Source organism: Plodia interpunctella, chromosome Z (genome assembly GCF_027563975.2).
Source record: "Plodia interpunctella isolate USDA-ARS_2022_Savannah chromosome Z, ilPloInte3.2, whole genome shotgun sequence".
NCBI classification, from domain to species: domain Eukaryota; kingdom Metazoa; phylum Arthropoda; class Insecta; order Lepidoptera; family Pyralidae; genus Plodia; species Plodia interpunctella.
This window is the reverse complement of record NC_071324.2, coordinates 7,528,685-7,552,240: the sequence shown is the minus strand read 5'-3', so window position 1 is coordinate 7,552,240 and position 23,556 is coordinate 7,528,685. Positions and strand designations below refer to the sequence as shown.

The following is a 23,556-nucleotide window of genomic DNA, read 5'->3' as shown; positions in this document are numbered from 1 at the left end:
AAATCCCAATTGATTATAAAGCAATAAATGATTACTCTCAATCACAGCTAAGGCATCGTGAATGTCCAAATTTAAATGACGCAGACTTTTCAGCGAAATCCCAATTGATTATAAAGCAATAAATGATTACTATCAAGACGCTGTTTTAATAACTGTTTAAAGTTTTTGCCAACACATGAAGTCGAAGTAATAGGACGATAAGAATCTGGATCATTAGGAGCTTTATCTGGTTTCAGAATTTGAATGGCGACATGCTCGTGCCCTAGACTGTTCTCTGGATAACTTCGGGTATAGTCAGCGACTAGTGAGAGTTTGTACTTGTCCAGCGGTGAGTGCGATACGAGTGGTGAGTATTCCGAGTCGTTATCAGAACCCTGTACAAATGAAGGCGATTCGGAATCTTCCTCCTTCTTTTTTCGAAGAACTTACCCCGAGTTCAGCAACTCAAGATTTATATACAAAATTATAAATTAAGTTGTTATTTACAAAAGGAAAATTATTTACTAATATTTACAAATATTACACAATTTAAAACTTAAAAAAAAGACCGCCAGTCGCTTCGAAATTCCCGCTCCTTTTTCAGTTGGTAGTTTTTTTTTATTTTTTTATTTTTTTAATTTCATGGCTCCATCGTTCGCCAAAACGATGATATTACCAACGTCAAGGTTGAGACACGGAATATAATATCAATATTGAAACACGATTCAATGTGCAACCTAATAAGAGTATATAAATATATTATACATACATACGGATATAGGGAAGAGTAAATAAAAATTATAAGTAGATATTATTATTATGTATAAATTTTGCTAATATAATTATAAATAGGAAAAAACGAATGTTAATAGAAATTGCATATTTACAGGTCTTGGGACATAAGGGGAAGCAAGTCGCATAGATATAGAGAAAATGATAGGTAGTTAGACATTACATTACTTTTTTTCTTATGAATCATTCACTACTCTTTAGTAGAAAGGGATACTACTTATTATACTTGCATTTTCTTCTGCTGAACTACAGAACGTGTTCTTTATCAATAATATTGCTCAAAAATAGCTATCAATAGGCTTATAGGCCTTTTTTATGCAACTGATAATTCGATAACGTTAGGTGACATGTGGCGAAAAGATCTCTTCGTCAACAACATAGTCTAAATATAAAAAATATTATTGACAGTTGACAGTGACTTATATTTGTTTTCGAAAGAATCAGGCTTAATTTATTTCTTATTTTATTTCAAAACCAAATCATACACTTATTAGATATTATCGACTGGATCGCAAGCTAGACATTTTCTTTTCCTCGAAATAATACACAGTTAAATAAATATATATATATATAGGTATTTAAAATATATTCGTCGTAAAAATGTTCACAATCCACGAGGGAGAAATTATTTTGAAAGAAAAGTATGGTTCTTCTTCCCTAGAAAGATTGTATATAAAACCGCCTGGTAATATCATCAAATATATTTTTATCTTTGAGCATGATCAAATGCTTAAGCATTTGATCTATGTCGATTTATGTGTCAAACAGTGTAAAATCTGAAATAATGTTCTGTTTCCTCAGATCAAGCAAATGTAATGGTATTAGACAGTGAAAAGTTTAGTGATATGTCTGGGTGGTTTGCCAGAGTGTTTCTACCCAGTGGATATCCTAACAGTGTTAGCAAGGATTACTTAGCATACCAAATATGGGATACAGCCCAGGCTTTCTGCAGTACAATTACAGGTAAGTACTTTCGAAACAAAAAGCATTTATTTAAATTATAAACCTTGCATTTACATGAAATAAGAAAAATTAAAACAATTGTTTAGTTTTGTGTAGCTGCAAGTGCAGTATTTCTCTGTGGCTCATCACTTCAGAGGTTGGTCTATGTGGACTAGACTTCTGGTCTTGGGATGGTTTCATTTATTACAATCCAATTTGACATAAATTTGATATACTGAGGGAAAGCCCACTTGAGGTTCAAAGGTGTTTTCTGTCAGCTCAGAAATAATGTCTTATTTTCAGATACAGCTTCTAAGATACTTTATTCAAATTCTGTTATATTCTATAATAATTTCTTTTATATTTAAGGGATACTGGCAACTCAAGAGGTTCTCAGAGGGGTGGGTGTGGGGGACACAAGTGCAACACCACTATCTGCCACTGTAACTTGGGTGTTCAAAGATGGATGTGGCCATCTTGGCAAAATTTTATTTGCATTTAGCCATGGGTAAGCTTGGATGATTTTTAAGATGCCAGATTATGATTAGTTATTTACACCTCTTGATCTTTATATTGATATCTGTTCAATGTAATTTTACCTCAACTTGTGATAGCTTACACATCTAGATATGTAGATCATACAGTATTGTCAATATATATAAAACTCTTCTGTTACTGAGCGACTGACTGACTGACAGACAACATACAGCCGAAACTGGCCATGGGAAGCTGAAATTAGGCATGAATTTTCCCTGGAGAGTGTAGGTGAGCACTTAGAATTTTTAGAAATTCCACCAAGAAGGGGGTGAAAGGGGTGAAAAACTTTTATATGAAAGAACTTTTATATGAAAAACTTTTACCTTTGGAGTTGAAAATTTGGGTTTTGATTGTTTATAAAAAATTAATAGTTTCACAAAGTGTTTCTGATTATTATAAAAATTAATCCTCAACCCCTTTAAAAGGGGGGTGAAAGATTGTATGGAACTTAATACAAATTTCAAAATAAAAGCTACACTTAAATTATACATTACATAACATACATCTTCCTCATCATCTTAAGTTGACTTGAACAAGATTTTACTATGAAATTCATGCAGGTGAAGCCATGGGTAAAAGCTAGTTAATTATATAGCAATGGTAAAATTAAATGCCTTTCAATTCAATCTAGGATGAAATCTTTCTCTATTATAAAAAATACATTTACAACAGTTGGATTACTGTGATTGGATCATCAAGCAATAACAGACATATATTTATGTATAAATCTTTGTTATTTTCAGTACATATTTAGATGCTTACAGCAAGAAATGGCGTCTTTATGCTGATACATTGAATGATGCAGCTATGTGCATTGAGATAGCTCTGCCACTTTTTAAAAACTACACAACATTTGCTTTGTGTGTCAGCACTGTAATGAAAGCAATAGTTGGAGTTGCAGGTAATTAATAATTATAACTAATATTATAAATATGAAAGTAAGTTTGTTTGTTACGTCTTTACGCATGAACAACTGGACCAATTGTTATGATATTTGGTAAACAGGTAGAAAATTACATGGAATAACACTTTTTATCCCGATATTCCCACAAGAGCAAAGCTCAGGGTCGCAGCTAGTGCATTATAATTTTCAGGTGGAGCAACAAGAGCAGCGATGACCCAACATCATGCAATCAGAGGAAACTTGGCTGATGTATCTGCTAAGGACTCTGCTCAGGAAACAGCTGTTAATCTGATTGCCTCTATAACTGCAATAATGATACTTACTATATTTGGGTAATTACTTCATCCTCTTTCATTACCATTTCTTAGCTCAGTTATATGCAATGCACCTGCCTTTGCTATTGATCGCTTTAGAAATTAGCTTTGTTTACCTTCTTAGTATATAAACACCCCGGGTATCTCTTTTCGTGTGTGTGGCTAACCCTGGTGTCAGATTTGATTTTAGTGGCCTAACGGCATTTTACTGTTTTACAGCTAGTGATACTATTAAATTGTTAAACAGTAGCAGGTCCTCACGATGTTTTTCTTCACCCAAAAACAATGGGTGGTTATTGAATACATTAGTCAGAATGGTATAATTTCATGTGGCAGGAGTAGAGTTCCCAAGAACCAGGTATACAGATAATAGAAGCAATTGGTGTACAATAACTGGTAGGAATATCCTCTTCTGCTTAAAATTTTATAAATTATTTGAATTGACATTTAACTTTTGCTTGAAAGTGACTGTGTGTTTTAATTTCAGGAACTCGCTGGTTATATTTTTAATCATGATTATTCTCCACATAGCCTGTAATTACTTAGCGGTGCGCGCTATTTGCTTAAGGACGTTGAATGAGCCCAGGTTTCTTCAATTTATTGATCTCTACTTGAGACGTGAAATCATCGCTGCACCATGCGAGATCAATAGAAATGAGCCCATTATATTCTATCAATTGGGACCAAATTTATTAGGTAAACGTAATCTTTTTTTGCAAAACAATAAGTTTTCTTTTTCACACACACACACTTTTTTTATCAAAATTTCTCTAACACTTGATAACAACCAAGTTGCGACAGGTTGAAGTTTCAGCTGAAGTACATTAGTAACACTATATACACTGCAAAATATTTATTGATAGATGTATACCAGTACATGATACATGGTCTATTTTTAAATCAGTTGCGGTTTCCATAAAAGTTTTAATATAGTTTTTATTTTAATTCCTTTAAATGTGTTCCTTACACAAATTACTTCTAAATTACAGACTTAAAACTATGTGGATTTCAAATAAAAATGGGAAGATCGATAAAAAAATTGATGTCTAAAGTGAATAAAACATCATTCTTGATAAGACTCATCGAAGTATACAAGGACAGAAACTACATACTTGTGCCAAACATCAGCAACAGAAAAATGTTTGTTCTTGTCAGAGAGAACGCTAGTACGGAGGACATACTATGTGCTTATTTCCACGCTGTTTTACTTGCAATTATCACGTGTGCTATCAACGATTGTCCCCTGGTAAGCATTTACACTATAATAATATAGATCTATCCTTACACAAGCCTTTCAAAGGTCCGGACTTAGTGCCGTGAATTCCAAAAGAGGAGAAACAATAATAATCATTGCATCCATTATTTACCTATCTCGCAAGTAAATATGATTTAATAACGGAAAAAAATTGCGTATTACAAATACTCACCTCAAACTGTTCTGAATTCCCCTAACTGTAAATTGTACTGATATGACTGATAGAACTATAATAAAACTATAATAACAGATAAAACTGGTAGGTACTTAAAAATATGGTCACACATTATAAGGAATAAAACTACATATTTCACCTTTAATTGTTCACAGGCCGTGTATCAGAATTCCGGGGACATTCGTCCATTTGCCCAAATCTGCCATACATTGCAGTCAGCAGAGTGGAGTCGTGAAGCGTCTGATTTTGTCAATTCTGTTAGCGGCTTCCAGTACGAACCCTCCCATGACCTCACTGCCTACGTCGACAACATAGTACAAAAAGAATGGGAGTACATCCGGCATGTCTTAGTGAAAATTGGTAAGTAAATACATTTAATGAGAAAAACGGTTATCATGTTATTAATAAAGGTACCTAAGCAGTATACCCAATTAAGATTTTGATAGGCCAAACTTGGTTATATGTTACCTTGTTGTTAGGCTTGTTAGTATTCTGTAGTAGTAGTAGTAGTTTAGTATTCTTTTAACCTGTCGAAACTTTGGTTTTTGTATAATAATACACCCGTTAGGGGTAACTTATAATAAAATCTGCTGCACTTTACCTCTAATATTAATTCAAGAATTATCTATTTTTCGAATAGGTTGGGATCTTACAAAACATCTGCTTCTAGTAGACGAATGGCGTGTCGGCTGTAAACTAAAACCTGTGGAACCGATTGCACCGGAGAGTGAAGAGGATATTAATGGTATCATAACTCCTAATTCCAGAATCATCCCATTTGGAGATATACTTAGTGATCTTGAAAACGATCACTGTAGTGAAAAAGAAACATTTACTGTAGAACCTGATGACTCGGGACTCAAAATACGATCACATGAATCGTCCAAATCCAAATCACTCAAAGCTTTTGATTCAAAATCAATGGTAACAAATACAATTTTAGAGGGAACTCCTTCAAAATCGTCAATTAAAAGTCAAACTGTCAGCGTAAAAGATGCTGCAACTGCAACTGCAACGACTACAACGCAAGCGAACCCGACAACAATCGCGCAAACCAAGAAAGTAGACTGATTTATCTCCTATATGCGATTTTAAATAACGATTACCTAATTATGAAGATTTTGATACAAGTCAGTGTATGGAATAATAGGTTTGGTTGAACTTAGAGACGAAATCATTATTAATAACATTCGAAATAAGTTTCAACATTCATTTCCATAAGAATAAGACATTGCTACGATTTAAGATTTTGAATGTTAAAATCAAAATTGGTTAAAAGTTCGCGAGAGACATACTTTGTACTTAAAATGTATAAAATTTTGTATCATCATCATGGGGTGCCATCTTCAAATTGAAGTTTGGAGGTCAGCATACGGAAACCCTCGCGGCTTTGGGCCGCTATAAAAAATACTATTTTGTATACTACGAGCATAACACCAGATTGCTAATATTCGTTTATGAAAGAGAATTGTCAGTGCACCTAGTCCGATGTTCAGACCGAGACCATACACTTAGTTAACGTACGCTCATGTACTTCTGTACAAGTGCTGTAACAAATAGCTAGTGTTAGCCCCAAGAGGCTATATCACCGAATATAGCCGATATGTTTAGTTCCGTTTCGCAAAATAAGTCTAGGAAGACTTGGTACAAAAATACAACTATTACTAATACACTATTTAGGTAGGTACCTAACACTGTGTGAGACTGCAAACCTGTAAGAAAAAAATCATTTGCGTTTACTTAATAAAATAAAAGTAGGATTAAATACATGTAAGAAATATGAATAAGCCGATAATATATTGTAGACATTATGCGATAGAAATACAAACTAAATGTTTATGCCCCAAATATACTAGTTTCGAAAGGGGTTCGCGTTGTAGTGCAAGTCTATTAATTTGGGACTCTAATATTATTTACTTTTAGCATTCCTAGCAGGACCTGTATAATTTTATGTAAAATGCCAGTGCGTAAGCTAAAAGTTCCTATTGTATATTATATAATTAACATTACAATTAAATTCTTATGTGAATGTCTTTCCCCGTGTTGTAATTATTCGTAATCAAAATTATAACACGTAAAGCTTCCATTTTGGAAACCCTGTATGCAAAAATTATTCATTAGCTAATAAGTAGGTAAGTCAAAATAATTGAAGTAGAGTGCAACCCTGGGTGTAGCCATAAATGGAATTTAGCAGTAACATTAGCATTGCTCAATTTTACAATATATGAGTAAAATAAATATACAAATATAAATTAATGGTGCTTGAGTTATTATTACTTTTTATTAACATGCTGCATTAATTGTTGTGCTCTAATGCTTAAAGTAAAATCTTGGTTTCTCCCTGTTGAGTTACACCGCGATTTGGAACACTGCTACACAATCGAGAGAAAATATCCCGTAGTGTATTCCCGTTCAGTAATACACACTTCAAACCAATGTTTTATTGTCCATTAATATTATATCTGGATGTCATTGTCGACTATTACTGTATTTATTACATTTTCCTATTCTGTTAAACATATAAAATACAAAATGTTTACTCCTTGTTTTGATCTTCGTATTACTGAACGGAAATATATTATAGTGCCATTAGGTAGCAGTATCATCGGGAGGAAGATCGTTGCAATGTGGGACACTACTACACAACGGGATTTTTTTTCCTGTTTAGTAGAGTTCTTGAAATTTTTTTGTAGTCTGCTTCTTTGGAAGATTTTTATTTCCAAGTTTATTTTGACTTGCTTTAATTATTTTGTAACAAGAATTTATGTTACGAAATTTTTTTACGGATACGGTACCCTAAAAACTTGGTGGCAAATAAAACAAAATTGTACTACATACACCGTACCAATTTATTTTTAGTATTGTCAAATTACTAATTTATTTTCACTAAAACGATAGTATGTCGTGGCACCATTACACGTTCATTTAGATTAGGCCCGCAACACAGCAAAATCAAAGATGCCATACCTGCTACATGATAATGTTTCAATAAATATTCATGGGAGTAGACGTACGATAAAAGATAAATGATGAGGCATGATACACAAATGTATAATTTTCCTGGTTGGTAGGTACTTCTTTTAATCGACACAGTAACCCTTTTAAAAATAAAATGTATTACTTTATTATTTACATCAGAGACATATAAATACTTTGGCATGTACCTAAGCCCTTTTATACACATGGAAATGACACTACGCTACTTGACGATTGAAATCTTCACGCGATTACCGCAATTGTTTATAGAAGACACAATTATACGTTGTCTACATTTTATTTTTGTCGTTAAGTCGCGTGCTACTAGAAATAATTTTGCAACACTTCGCGACACAAGCATAGAATATTAGTATCGGAAATATTCCATGTGCACAAATGAGGATAACTTTAATAAATTACAATAGAAGTAATAGCGTCGCAAAGAGAATTTAATTACAAAAAAATAATAAGCTTTTTCGGAAAGTATTGTGAAGTATGACAACATTTGTTTTCTTGAGAAAACCAATCTCACCTAAGTACCTAGGATTTATTCATTTGGATAATTTTAGTGCCACATTACTATCTACCGAAGTAAGAGCCGAACAATGGAACAAATACTGGCGTAATGTTTAAAATCTGTGGCTGTATTGGCTCTTTTATTTATAATAACAGTATGCACAGCATACTGGTTTAAATCAATCTTTTTATGTAAATCCTACGAAATAACCCAACAAATACAATGCTGCACTACGTGAAGACAGTCGAGTCACACCACCAGAGTAGTCAATATTACTGCATGATTTAATTTTATTTAAGAAATATAGCGTCAATTAACATTTACAAAATATACTTAGTACAAATATTTAAATAAGCTTGATCACAGAAATAAGTACATAGAGGTATCGAAATAACATTTAACAAATATTTATAAAAATAAACCCGCTACAACTTAACGCTAATGTAAATAAATTAAAACAGGTATAATAAATTAAGATTTGGAACGATCCCCTTATACTACTCTTAGATTACGCAATAATTGACCATCGGTGTTGCATGTGAATCGAGCTGTGGTTGGTACAAATTGAGGGTACTAAAAGGGATTAGCTCCCGGACCCGGCTTATAGAATGAAGTTGTTTAGGGCGTCGGTTTACTTGTTGTATTGTTTGATGAGCAATTCACTGCTGAGGGACTTGGGCCGTTCGATGGGGAGCCCGAGCGCGCGCGACCAGATGAGCTGCGCGAGCACGCCCAACGCGCGCGACACGCCGAACATCACCGTGTAGTAGTTCATCTCCTTCAACCCATAATACTGGAAAAAGACGATGTTGAATATGATTTTATTGTGTCTACACACAGCAGCAATAAAATACAATTCACGGAAAACAAATTAAGCAACGTCTAAGCTTTGCAATCTGTTGTAGAGTCCGAGATTGTCAAGTCATTACACCTTATAATATGTTCATTATTTAAAAATGTTACCTGTAAGAGGACTCCAGAGTGCGAGTCTACATTGGGCCAGGGGTTCTTAACCTTGCCGAGCTCGGTGAGGATGGGAGGCACCACCTTGTATACGGCCGCCACCAGCTTGAACAGAGGGTCGTTGGGCAAGTGCTTCAGCGCAAACTCGCGTTGGCATGTGTACCTGTTACAAAACGTATTATAATTTTTTTCTAATAGCAAATCAATCAAAACATACTTTGGGAAATTTAGCTTAAAAGCCATAAACAATTTAGAATATGCACATGTTCATCCTTGATTACAAACGGTTAATATGATTCGCAGAGACTAAGAAAATGAAGAAACAGGTAGCAGGGAACGCAGATTAGAGAATAAAAAAATATTGTCATTCAACCTCCCTAATAAAGTAATAAGTAGTACCTCGGGTCAGTCTTTCTAAGTACAGCGTGTCCGTATCCTGGCACCACCTGTCCGGACTTGAGGGTCTTCCAGATGAACTCCTTCAACTGGTCCTCGGTCACGTTGTCGCCCACTTGCTTTCGGAGCTTCTCTAACCAGACCAGCACCTAATAATACCAATATTTTTTTACTAATCTACCTGTAAGCAGAGTCCCTAGAAGTACACATTCGATACATTATCGCTAAAAAATTCCATAATGTTAGTTCTACACTATATTATAACAGTTAAGTAGATCTTGTTAATTTTCTTTTTTTTTAAATATATCCATTCCAAAAATAAACTTTTTTTTATTTTTGGAATGGATAAAGATCTGGATGTTAATTTGGAACTTTTCATAGTCATTATACATTTCGAGACATACTGGAACAGGTTGGAATAGGTGTTGCCATTACTAGGCAATGACCCAAGAATCATGGCATGTTCCAGTTTATAATATAAATACAGACAATTTATCTACCTACTGTCTCATAATTAGCGATTAGACGTAATGAAATGAATTAATCTTATCAGTCTTATCATAAATTGTTACAAAAGATAAGGCATTTGGTTTTACGTGACTTAGATTGTAAAATAACAATGTATTATAATAAATACTCATAACTGTCCTGTGCTGTAACACATCTTAATCTATTTATACTTATACATAGTGACATAAATAAATAATATAAAGGACAAACCTTTGTCAATGAATAAATAGTTATAAGGGACAAACCAAAAAGATTAACTTCAAAGTGAGTTCGAGAATTGTTATTAGATATTCTATATTTGTAGTCAATCTGGAAAATATATTTTTCCATATTCATCAAATGAGGTTCATACCCAGAACCTAAAAACCGGGTTGTAAAAGTCCGGCATGACATTCATAAATTAGGGTAACGACGATTTATCATTAAGGTGAAAAATTCCACTAAGTGAACGAAGGAAAATAGCAGACTTCACTGATAACATGTTATCGTATAAGATTATGAAACATTTCGCTGCAACCTTATCATTAAGACTTTGAAATAAGATAATGAAACAGTAAGAGCAAATAGTAATTCAATCTTGAATTAATTTAAGACTATTAAGTTATATCGATATGGAATATTGTATAGTTGTTATACTTTACATCTAACGTAATCTTACACCTCTTAATTCGGTTTAGTCGGTTTGTACTAATATCATACATATTTTTTCTTTATTAAATAATCATATATATATATATATTTTCCATAGTTACCATGTAATTTATCTTTATTCCTCTTTTTACATTTTATCCTAAGTCAGTATATGTTAAATTACTCAAATATTATATTACTATTACTATTTACGTACCTCCCATCATATTAACATTATTTCACTACACTTGTACGTACTTGTAGTCTCCTATCTAGTGTTATCCCTCCTATCTACCTAATGTTTGCTGTTGTTTGTTTCTGTTTCCGTACATATTAACTTGTTTATTTTGCCACCTTAGTTACATTATTACCATTTTAGCGCAAACATGCACCAATCGCCCCTCGTTGAGCGTGATTATGTCGTGGTCCTTGGTATACGGCAGAAAGAGGGGTATCTTCGTAGGGTAGCTTGAATAAATTTTAGGTCGGTTTCAGTAAATCAAAATTACCTCTTGGTTGGCGAGTCCGTGGAGGGGTCCAGCCAGGCCGTTCAGACCAGCGGCGAAGGACAGGTAGGGGTCGCTCAATGCTGAGCCGACCAAATGTGTGGTATGCGCAGACACGTTGCCGCCTTCGTGGTCACTGCGCAACGAGCATCATTATTACGATAAAATTTTGTAATGCAAAATCATTTAGTGTAATTAATTGTCAAATTAATTAATAGTCAACAAAGGCTATTTTATTTATTTCCATATTATCACTTAAGTAATAATGCTGTAATAAGTAATAATTAATTAACGAAATAGATTAACATATTTCATCAATGAACTATGAATGTAAACTATCCGTGTTTATATGGTAGCATTAAATCATAGATCATGCAGTGCATTCGCTTTGCTTAGAAATAATTTAGTAGATGATTACACTTAAACTACGGCTATTTTGTTTTTTTTTACAGAAATTATATTAATGTTCTCGAGTGTAATGGCATAGGGTAGGTCAAGCAGAATTTAAGATTAAAATAAATAAAATATAAAATAAATACCTAAATTATGTCTTCATCCTTTACGACGTAGAATGAGATCTTATTTCAAACTACTAAGAAAGCCACGTTAAGCTGTATTAATTTCTTCTTTTAAATATATATGTTGCACGCACTTATGTAACATTTTCAAATAGTGGAGAACATATTGACATTTAACATTGTATAGTGATATATAAGTACGTATATGGCATTGACGTTAACTGGCAAACGTTGTATGACGCACGTACTAGTACTATGTTCATTATAAAACGACGAATTACAGCAAAAGAATTAGAGGATCAATATCACGGGAATGCCTGTAGCTCAAGTGCAAATAATGACACTCTGCCCATAGGAACTGTACCTTGCCTATAATGACCATACCCCTGCCAATAGTGACCAAACACATGCCCGCCGCTAGTGATCATATCCCTGCCCATAGTGATAATAGGTACCAACCACTAAATTTCGTGTAGTGGTGAGAGCTCTCTTCATTCGACGATAAAGAGGAAAAACTATTTTAAAGAGTATTGATTGGCCGTTCCAGTCTTACGTACCTAACCCAATTTGGGGTGTTTGGGATGGCCCAAAATCTTCAATAATTCCGTTACGTTCAAGTATTAACGTAACGCAATTTAGAGCTATCAAAAATCTAAAAAAAAGCGTTATGTAATACTTACTTGGACGGTTAAGTTGGTATTAATCTTTAAATTTAAATCTATAAAGTTGTGAATGCGTCACCTTTCCGTGTATGTGTGCACTGAGTGTTACTATGATTGCAGGCATTACAGTGAACAGAATAGAGTGAAGGACATTAGTAACTATACAGCAAAAAGGTATAAAATCGCAAAGCAAACCATAACAAATTTATGTTTGTTTCACAGAATCACAAGTGACATTTTTTGTGTATTCAAGTCGTTAGTTTTTTACTATTTGGTCATATAATAGCAAATGCAAATGCTCACCTATCTAGAACAATTCTATATTTTACTATAACAAAATAAACATGTATATGTATTTTAATTTCACTTTTAAATCATATTTGAAGAAGAAAGATTACACGATTTTAACTCGTGTTAATGTATTTTCTTATGTCTTCTCTTCATAGGCTATAAAGTACTTCATATCATTCTACATCGGAAAAAAATTTTGTGAAATTCAAAATCCATCCAGTGATTGTTGGGTGAAAGAGTAACCAATGTATTTACAATTTACAATACGACTAACAATATAAACTTATTAAAAAATGAAATATGTGAGTTTCAAAATATTAATCAATTTAATTCAATTTCAATCCATTTACCGTATATACCTAAAAATTAATTAAATGAAATTGGTTGATAAAGACAGACAGTATCGCATTTTCAATCATTGAACAACACAACTGAAAGCTCTCACTTATTGGGCATAAAGCGGCGGATGTTATGTCTGGAGTCCAATACAGAGAAATAAAAAGGAACAACACAATGCAGCAAAACTCGTGCAAATCAAAGATACATTCGCTTGGGCATTCGACTCTAACTCGTGGGCATTCGACTCTTTAACTCGAACTGTTACATAACAATACATCGTCGCTAATTTAATTCGCAGTTTTGCATTACAAAACTATACCTGCTAACACGCTCATACGAATGGTTAAGTGTGGTCACAAATGACGGACACATGAAAATAAATATTCCACCTATCAGCTTTTTTCTGATAACATCATTGTTTCCGATGTGTTTTTATTTTACTAGTTATTAACATTAGTTCCCACTGCTGGCCAAAGGCTCGCCTATTCCTTTTCCATAAATGTCTATCGAGGTATCGATATCGATCGATATCATTCCCCTTCTCTTTCTCGGTCTTTCCTAATTTCCTCATTTTTGACATCAAACAATTTTGTCTACTAATCGACGGGAAGCGAAGCATGATTTAGCCGAGTATCACGCGAGAGCACACGTGCAAACAACGTTGATTTTAAAGACACTTGAAATCGACAAGTATGACGTAAAAGATGAATTAAAATTCTAGTGCCGTGATATTCTGAAAATTTCTATAGAAAAAATTATTAATATAGATTATTAATATTTAATACTATCAATAGGTGTTTTATTAATTATTTTTCTATAGAAGTATTATTAATATTCAATAAAAGTTTATCTTCATGGAAGTGGTTTATTATATGTTATATAACCAGACTAGAGATAAAAACGTTTCCCGAGATTTGACATTTAACGAAGAATCATTGACACGCAGAGTCACATACCCGACACATGCAAGCTGACTCGCGCAGACATATGATACGTAATATATACCTATAAAGATTCACGCGCATGCATGTAGACGGCACGCACGAAATTTCGCAGTTGCGCTGATAAGCTACTATCATATCAGTACGCACGCAATCACATGGCGGATAAGGTCATACATGTAGAGAAGAGACACGAGTGTATCACGAAAATCTAAAACGACATTTAGACGTGAACAAGTTCTCCTACAAAGAGTTATTTCCTGTATTTTTTCCGATTTTGCACAACATACCAAGTTCTCAGTTCGCTTTTTCTTTTACGAGTAGGAGACGATGTAAGATAACAGGGTAAAAAGTCAAGTAGGTTTTTAAGATCAAAATGAATGTATAGTAACATTATCTTACCTGTGGATGGTGAGGTAGAGACGCATCAGCTCTGTGAACTGGGGGTCGTCAAAGCCGAGCATGGTGCAGTAATTGGCAGACCAATCTTTGTTGTCGTCGATGGCACCGATGCCCTTGCCATCACGATAAGTGTTGCGGTAAATCGTTGCGGCAATCACGGGCAGCTTCGCGATCAGGTTCATGGAATCCTCGTACACATACTGAAGAAATATTACTTAATTAGATTATTTCTCTTTTATATAATATACAAACGAAATCATATACATACTATATTGGTTCAAACCTTGAGCGGACACAGCAATTAATAAAATACAGATCTTTTAACAAGGCGAGTTCATAAAAATAAGCCGTTATGGCTTATTTTGGCAGTAAATATTGAATCAGTAAATCTGAGTGCAACTACAAGTAAAACACCAACCTCCCAGTACTTGGATTTGTGTACGCCCTCTGAGTAGGCCTGCGCAAACTTTGACTCGCTGTTGAGGGCGGTGACTGCGGCAGAAAACTGTGACATGGGGTGCAGTTTGCTGGGCATGTTGTTCAGCATGGTAACCACGTGTGCTGGTAGCTCGGCCCTGAGTTTACGCAAAGATAATAAAATCTTAGACACGTCGCTGAGTTAATCATACACCTTTTACTGAAAACCATATAAAAATAGGGAAGACCACTAGGGTGGATAATAAATTATGTTAATCTTATCGTGAAAATTACTAACAAGACAAGCATATAGTAAACATATTATTATTACTTATTATCGTAAGAACAATGTGAGTGTATTGACAACAGTGGCAGCAATAGGTTATCCGAATAATAAATTATTTGTTCGACCAACCGACAATGTGGAACACACGAGTTGCTGATGCCAACTAATTGATGACCAAATGTCTTATAAATGCAATTACTAATAAATAACCCAAAAAAATAAAATTTAATGGATATACCTATTAATATCAAAGATTAACATTTTAATGTTTGTATCAAATATATCAGATTCAACTCTTTATTGCACCATTTACAAAAAATATATGTTGTAATAGCTATGTATTTTTTGGTTCATCGACGAGTCATGATGTAAAATTTAAATAACCTAGCTAAAAATAATGAAATACTTGAAAAATTTTGCTCCAAAGTAATATTCTAATACTGTATTTTTTGCTACTTATTGATGGTTTGTCTTTATTTTCATAGACGGTAGGTATATGGATGGTGACATCAAATCTCTGTACCTTCTAATAGTAACGACCGTTTTTGAACCCGGCAGTCATCGGTAGTGCAATCCGAGATTTTTGGTCAGTTGCCAAAGCAAATGGAATAATGTCATCGTATATAAAGTGGACATGCAAAAAGAAAGTCTCGTGCGCTCGGTTCAATTTCGATCATCATATATAACGAATTGTCGTTGTAATATGGAGACTACGTTTAAGACTTGCAGAAAGTTTCGAACAGAAATACCTACATAAGAGGAAAATATTTTCGTAATAATTTAGTGTGGACGGATTGGTAAAGTCTTACATATGCACTTGGGGAAATACATAGTACCTTTTTTCTCTGAGAACACAGATCCAATGTTTCCTGTTATTTGTCAAAATGGAAATTACTCTTTGGCTGAGGCACTTTTTATTTCAAGTTATATTCTTAAATTTATATGTCCTTACCTCTGTGCCCATTCCTTTGAAAGGGATTTGACTTGGGCATCGGTGGGGACGTCGCCGGTGACAAGAAGCCAGAAAAGACCTTCTGGTAGGGGTTCTTCTCCACCTTTAGCTTTGGGCAGCGCTTTTTGGCACTCAGGAATGGACAATCCACGAAACCTGATACCCTCATCAGGGTCCAACACTGAAGTCTCCCATACTAGACCTTTGATACCGCGCATTCCACCGTACATCTGTGATAGAGTTGTTTTAAATTATTTACTAGAGTGAATTATATGCAAAAGTACTAACAAACAAAAAATAAAAAACAAATGACAAGTGCTGTACAATATAAACTCAAACGAGTTCATCGACCTCCGGTTGTTGCAGCCGTGACCACTTATGCTTTTCAAGTTCAAGAGATACAGTCCAGCTCCAGACGAAGTGCAGCATTGCAAATTGGAACTCATTCATGCTAATTACTAGGTCATGAGTCAATTCCAGAACTTTTATTGTATATTTATTAGTGGATATAATGATACATACAATTGATAGGTAGTACATGCAATACAATATATACATATTATTGCCCATTTAAAGATAATAATAATTCCAAGAAAAAAATGTTAAATATAGACAAATGGCGGGTTTAATGTCAAGAAATCTCTTCCAGCCAACCTTTGAGTAGTCGGAGATGACAGAAGAGTGCGGGCGTGCAATATGTTATAATTATAAACATACATAATACATATATAAATAATTAAATAAGATAGTTATGTACATTTAAACAAAATAAACATTAGATAAAAAGAAAGACAAACAGGAAAAAGGAAAGAAGACGAAGCAGCCCATCGTCTGATCGGGTTGAATTCACAACCCGATTCACATATTTTCTCAATTTATCAAACCTAATTAAAAATTAAAAGCAATTTCCTCTTAGTGCCCGTATTTCTTCGTAATGGAAATAATTAATACATTAATTCGAAGGTCATTTAAAGGTAGTAAAGTTAGAGGCCAAGTCATTATGCTGACATTACAGTATAATGAAACGATGTCATCGGCAACTCATATTGAGAACGTGCAATGAAAAGGTATCCTATGTGTTATTCGAGTATTCTTATTCTACCGGTATACCAAAAGGCTGCGAAATACCGATTTCCAACTAACTAAATAACAAACATCAACGAAACATTCTCACAAACTTTCTAGTTTATAATACAAGAAGGATTGCACTAAAAATATTTTCTCTCGTTAGTTAAATCTTAGTAAGGGAACTCTGAATTACTACTACGGCAAAAATTCTTACCATGTCAATGGTGACTTCTCCCACTTTGGTGCTGCCATATTTCTTACGGAAATCACGGATCTTCTCTTGTTCTTTGGGGATCTTATCCTGCAGGATAACCTTGAGGTTGGTCTGCTCAGCGCTCAGACCCCTCAGTAGAATTGACGCCGATGGGCATACTTTCTGTTGGATTAAAAGACAAACTTAATGATATGTTACATCTACTACAACTTTCGATTATTGATAAAGTAAATATTTTCCATGAAACCACGCATAGGAAAATATTAGCTGTTGTTCTTGACTCATATTATAAGTAGTAAATACAACTTAAAAATACAAAGGTATAACATTACATATTCTTCAACCTGTATGTATTAATAGCGTGGCCTTCAAGGTGATCGTGTACGTCTTATAACATCCAAACCTATTGCCGTATTAGTTAAAACATATACGTAATCGGATGACGAATAAGTTCAATCTATCATGTTCCTCATATCATGGAGTTATGTAACTATCGGGAGACTTGTAATTTAGCAAAAGATCTCAGGTCCACAGTTCAGGTCCAAAGTTATATGTAGTAGATAAGACATGTTACCTAATAGCAGTGAACAAGAGATGCTTAGTTTCAGGCTCAAGCGTTATTGTTTTATAATAAATCATATTAATTGCTTCAGAAAAGAGTGCTCCTGTAAACTATTTCAAAGCTATGTGAATCGTCATAATTTAAAATGAAGCCCTGAATGGGTTCATGGCTTTTAGTTTATAATTTATTTTTTGTAATTATTACACGTTAACAACATAACAAAAACGCAAAAAATACCTGGATGTTACTTTCAAAATTAAAACGCCTAAAAAGGCATCGCACATATCTAGCGAGGCCGGCGGACATAAGGTCAAATGCACTATTATGTCAAGACCTTCGCCTTGTCTAGACAACATAACATTTTCCTCAAATCCTACAAAACTTGAAACACTAAGGAAAATGGAATAACTGCGATTGTTTTTTACAAAGTTCGTATCATTTACACGTTAACTTGCTTTTCAACAATTAAATAAAACTTTTTTAAACAGATGTGGTATGGAAAATTTGGAATCACGTTTGAAATGTTCGCATCATATCGGAGTGGAATCATGAAAAGCAAAATTTAATTATGAATTAATTTCGGAATGAAAATTAAAAATAATAATAATAATTAAAATATAAATATAAAAGACGAACACACTACAAGAACCATATGACCTAAGAGAAACACATGTAGAAAACAATAAGAACAAAAATACGAAAATAGACACGTTATGCCAAATTTAAGAAGCCACTAATAGAGCTTGTAGAATGTTAGTCTTTACTATTTTCTCGAGTGAATGACTTACAGTATCCTGACATGGCATCTTTCTCCTTTTGACTATACTGTACCAGCTGGGCAACTTATGATGATATAATAATATATTGCCTTAAATTATTATATCATCAATAAATTATTATATCATCATAAGTTGATTTTAAAGAATTTTGAATTTCAGTTCCATATGTATTTTTAAAACACATTTTATATATAGTGTGTGTAGAGTGTGTAGGCAGCGAAAAGTACAGGAATATCGGCGAGAGGAAGCTCGCAAGCACACCCACGGAAATAAATGACAAACATTTAAAACATTAAATCTATGTCGTTTGATTTTAAATTTTGATAATATACATATAATAAAAAACAAATCTGTTAATGAATGCTCTTGTAATCTTAAAAAATATTGTAAAACTTTTTCTGATAAGTTTCTACTCCATACACAAAATTTAACCATCTGAAGATAAGGTAACCTACTCATCAAGCGTAGTGTAGCTCAAACGCTTATGATGTCACAGGCCTAATATAGAAAACCCGGCGCCAAAATACTACTCCGACATCACGTATGTAACCTTGAATAGCTATTCCGATTGGCAACAATACGTCAACCGCGAATATCTATCTCTCGATAAAAAATACAGAATTTTAATGTAGACGAGAAGAATGTTATAGTAAAAGATCGGAGGAAGAAAAAAATCTTGTCTACGAAACATCCAAGAATGGACCGAATAACAAGCTCGGCTGAGCTACTTCGCAAAGCTAAAGACAAAAAGGACTTCAGCATGCTGATAAATAGTCCCAGCGTAATAGAATTATATAGGTACATTGATTATGCAATTAATTTGACAAATACATTTTTCTTTGTAAACTGCGCCTGTCTACTTGCATTTCGGGATAAAAATTCCTTTCTTGATTTCTACCTATATTTTAATACAACCTGTATTAAAATATAGGTTAATATAGGTATTGTAGTTTGCTGAAAAAGATATAATTTTACAAATGTACTCGTATGCTACAAAAGGTAAGTACCACTAATTATTATTTTTTCATTATTTCACAAGTTTGCACCGTACACAGCAATACCGCTAAATAGTAACAATTTTAACAGAGCCCATGATTTTAAGACCTTTAACAATAATACATATTCTTTTTGACATCCATAGTAAAATGAGCAAGCTACCTCAGTATTTTATCTCATTATGAACTAGACTGAACGAGCACGTCACGGTTTAGTACAATACAATGTTATGACATGTATTTCCAATGTAACTTATGTCTCTATCGTTACATTGAATTCTGATCACCTGCATGCTAAAATATGCTGCATGGTACATTTATACAGCATATGTGGGCAGCTGCGTCAAGTCACGTACTAGAATTGGGCGAGTGCCCGCTTTCGCTTGTGACCTACGTCTGGTTATCTTTAGAGTCAGGGCGCAGAGGGCACTCTTCGTGAATGTCATTGCGAGGATTTCTGCGTTATACAAGGTACTATATGATAACCAAATCGATCCTCTACTCGAATACCACCCACCGTCATCAATAAATATATATTAGTTGAAGAGTAGTAGTAGAATAAGAGTTAGAAATAGATATTAGTTAGCCTACTTTTTACGTTTAAATAATCAAACTATAGTACTAAACTATAGTAAAAAATATATTAAATATATTTAACTACCATTTTTGTTCGAAAAGTAAAAATATTAAAATGAACAAAATTGATTTTTGTACATTACACTTACTTCAAAATGTCTAAATTTGTAATTGATTATCTTAGAAGAGTATGATGGAACATAGGGTACCTTCTACCACTGGCCTTGTTGTGTCATGTTATCTACAGTAGTAACCACTGAGATAATGCCCAACGACAATGAAACCAAAATTACATTACAAAAATTAGGGGTGTGGAAAAGAATATTAAATTTTCATATCAAACACATTATTATGTGTTTGATATGAAAATCTATTTTCGAAAATAGATTCACTGTTACTGAGAGTTATTTTAGTAATTTACAAATCTGCCATTTAAATATTTTTCATAATCCCTTTACATCATTTGGTACTGTTACTAAAGTATATAATTTTATTGGCGTAAAAGAAGCTAGGCGTAGAGGTGGAGATGGTGTGTTTTATTAGGAATTTTGTTAATTTATTTTTGTTTTTTATTATTCAGATTTTGTATTATTCTTCACAAAAATTCAAAAATATTATGCTACTGAAATTTTGATTTAAAAATCAAAATTTCTGTACAATATTTTGAATACAAATATATAGGAAAATAATTTAATCTATAAAAATTAACAAATTGCCCTTGAGTAATATTATTGTAATATAATTCTTTAAAATCTTGTATGAAATAAGTTGAAGGAACATATATTGCTGTATACCTGAAAATTACATAACTGAATCTCACTACTGAAGTTCTTGTGTCAGCTAATACATTATTATGTTAATGTCCTTTGATTACATTATGTATTTAAATTTGCAGTACACTACAAAAATAATACATATAAAAAACTGTTAAGTGCAAGATAGACTTTCTTTTCGAAGGTTGCGTAAAATTAGCTTTTTTGTTGATTTTACTCATGATTGATTTTTTGACTGCTAAAAGAAACAGTAAACCCAGAGGATAATGAGGCAGTTTTCACTTGCTTCATCACAAATTTATTTTTTAGTTTCTGATAATATCCCTTTCGCAAAATTTCCCTGGGTTACCAGGGTAGTTATACAGTACTGTAGTTATACAGTAACTATTCGTAGCAGAATGTATAAATTTGGCTTTTTTCAATATATACTTTCACTACATCACACAAGTACATCTAATAATTTATGCCTTTTTCCTGCTGAATTTGCATTATTTATTTATTAAAGTATCTTAAAAATAATTACACATTATTAATAAAGTCTGTAACAGAATTTACAATTTATACCTATATATAAGAAAGACTGGAAAACAACAATTAAATTTTTAACTTTTCAAATGCCTAATTTGTATTATCTTAAATCACCAATGTTTATTGATAAGTTAGTGTAGTGTGTGTCATTAGTTCCTGCCTTGTTGTAGATGGTCAAAGAATTTAAGAAGTTAATGAATGATATATAAAAAAATTGCAGGATTTCGCATTGAACTCAAAAGTAAGATAAAAATTGTATGTATTATATTTAATTTCTAAATTATAATTTATATTGTATTTTTAATTTCATCATGTGAGAATTTCATATGGTAATGAATGTATTTGTAGAAATAAAATTATGGTCTTTTGGGTAATTTCAATGAAATATAGAAATGTTATTACATACTTAAATTACAATTACTTATGGAGCTGAATAGATATAACCTGTTGGTTGGAATTTTACTTCCAGTAGGATACATTGTAACATTTATTACTTAAGATTGATATAACTACCTAATTAAAACTAAATGTTAACCACATACTCGAACATTGCTTATGAATATAGTCTTCTTTCATTGGAGATGTTTCAGCTGTGTTTTGATATAATTCCTAACAAAACCTACACAATTTTTGTAGATACTTTTATTTCAATGGCTCCTTTAATAAAACAAAGAGAGTAGGATGTTTTATGTCCCAGTTAGTACCATTAACTAACCCAAAAATAAAGAGTTAAAATAATACCCCATTTTCTCGGTACATGACACCACATAAATGTCTGCAACACGCACGCATTTTCAAATGGCAAATGGTATTTTTTAGTATTCAATTATTTAACCACTGACCCAAATGTATATTTGTTTGAAATTTTAAATAGACTTTCACACTCGAAATAGTTTTTTAATCACATTACATAACTACGAAATGAAGCAAAACGTAGAGGTTATAAAATGTACAAACTAAGGTAACTAATGAAAAGAATAACAATATAAATTTACTATATAAAACATATTTACCTGCAGTTCCAATACTCTGGTCGAAGAAATCCTGAAAAGTGCCATAATTAATTAGCCCAACGAGCGCTACCACGCACAAACTGTCGTCAACCAGCCGCGATCCGCGAACGCGATCGATCACTCGTTCACAATCCCAAAGTGATTGAAATTAGTGTTGCCATCATATTACTCCGGGCCAAATGTCAAAGTCAGCCAAGTGTATTTATTGTTAGCAACGTTAAATTCGATTCACATTGATCCAGTGGCTGGACTGGTCGCATCCCGTGCCAGTGATAATAGAAGCGTTTAAATCTAAGGTGTAACTGTAATGCAGTCGATACCTTGCTAGCGCGTATCGTATATTAACCACGTGTGTTTGTTTGCTCACCGCACCATAAAATTTATAATATCAAAAGAAAGTTGTAGAAATTATTAAGTTTGTACAGTTAACCTCAAGTCAGCTTATCCTGCCTGGATCTTAATGCTACATAAATAGGGGTGAGTATGCAATTAATTTGAGTAGCTTAATAAGCTGTTGACTGTACAAATTCGCAGACTATTATGATTGTCTATGACCCTGTACCTAAGTTGCGGTAGGCTTGATTGTGCTAGTGTCGAATAGCGGGGCGTGAGCTGTCTGCCGTTTGCCACCATTGCGACGGATGTGCTGACGAGGACGCCCAGCACACTTTGGAGGACTGCCCAGCGTGGGACGAATACCGCGCGCAGCTGCGCGCGGTTGTTGGGGACGACCTCTCCCTGCCGGCTGTCGTAAGACAGATGGCCGACAGCGAGACGTCGTGGACAGCGGCGCAGGCCTTTGCGGAGAGCGTAATGCTCTGCAAAGAGGCGGCGAAAAGGGAGA

The 23,556-nt window shown here is 33.6% G+C and overlaps 2 protein-coding genes across 2 annotated transcripts; one reads left to right on the top strand and one right to left on the bottom strand.

The window, feature by feature from the left end:
• The first annotated feature begins 1,190 nt into the window (after positions 1-1,190).
• Positions 1,191-7,733, top strand: LOC128683272 (uncharacterized protein). Its single transcript, XM_053768712.2, has 9 exons — positions 1,191-1,456; positions 1,573-1,734; positions 2,083-2,221; positions 2,994-3,151; positions 3,345-3,486; positions 3,956-4,164; positions 4,458-4,714; positions 5,054-5,258; positions 5,539-7,733. The coding sequence occupies exons 1-9, from the start codon at positions 1,372-1,374 to the stop codon at positions 5,967-5,969; spliced, it is 1,788 nt and encodes a 595-aa protein (XP_053624687.1). The 5' UTR covers positions 1,191-1,371; the 3' UTR covers positions 5,970-7,733.
• On the bottom strand, positions 7,724-22,890 carry kdn (knockdown). Its single transcript, XM_053768715.1, has 9 exons — positions 22,713-22,890; positions 17,487-17,648; positions 16,205-16,434; positions 14,968-15,124; positions 14,550-14,749; positions 11,400-11,532; positions 9,754-9,899; positions 9,355-9,517; positions 7,724-9,184 (listed from the first exon to the last, which is right to left on the bottom strand). The coding sequence occupies exons 1-9, from the start codon at positions 22,755-22,757 to the stop codon at positions 9,023-9,025; spliced, it is 1,398 nt and encodes a 465-aa protein (XP_053624690.1). The 5' UTR covers positions 22,758-22,890; the 3' UTR covers positions 7,724-9,022.
• Between the last annotated feature and the right edge of the window lie 666 nt (positions 22,891-23,556).

Coding starts and splice junctions, on each gene's coding strand:
- kdn (XM_053768715.1), bottom strand. CDS start 22,757: ATGGCACTTTTCAGGATTTCTTCGACCAGAGTATTGGAACTGCAG. Junction 15,125..16,204: donor TCAAAGGAATGGGCACAGAG/GTAAGGACATAT, acceptor GCGTAAACTCAG/GGCCGAGCTACCAGCACACG. Junction 9,185..9,354: donor ACTCTGGAGTCCTCTTACAG/GTAACATTTTTA, acceptor GTCTTTTTCCAG/TATTATGGGTTGAAGGAGAT.
- LOC128683272 (XM_053768712.2), top strand. CDS start 1,372: ATGTTCACAATCCACGAGGGAGAAATTATTTTGAAAGAAAAGTATGGT. Junction 1,457..1,572: donor ATTGTATATAAAACCGCCTG/GTAATATCATCA, acceptor CTGTTTCCTCAG/ATCAAGCAAATGTAATGGTA. Junction 5,259..5,538: donor GCATGTCTTAGTGAAAATTG/GTAAGTAAATAC, acceptor TTTTTCGAATAG/GTTGGGATCTTACAAAACAT.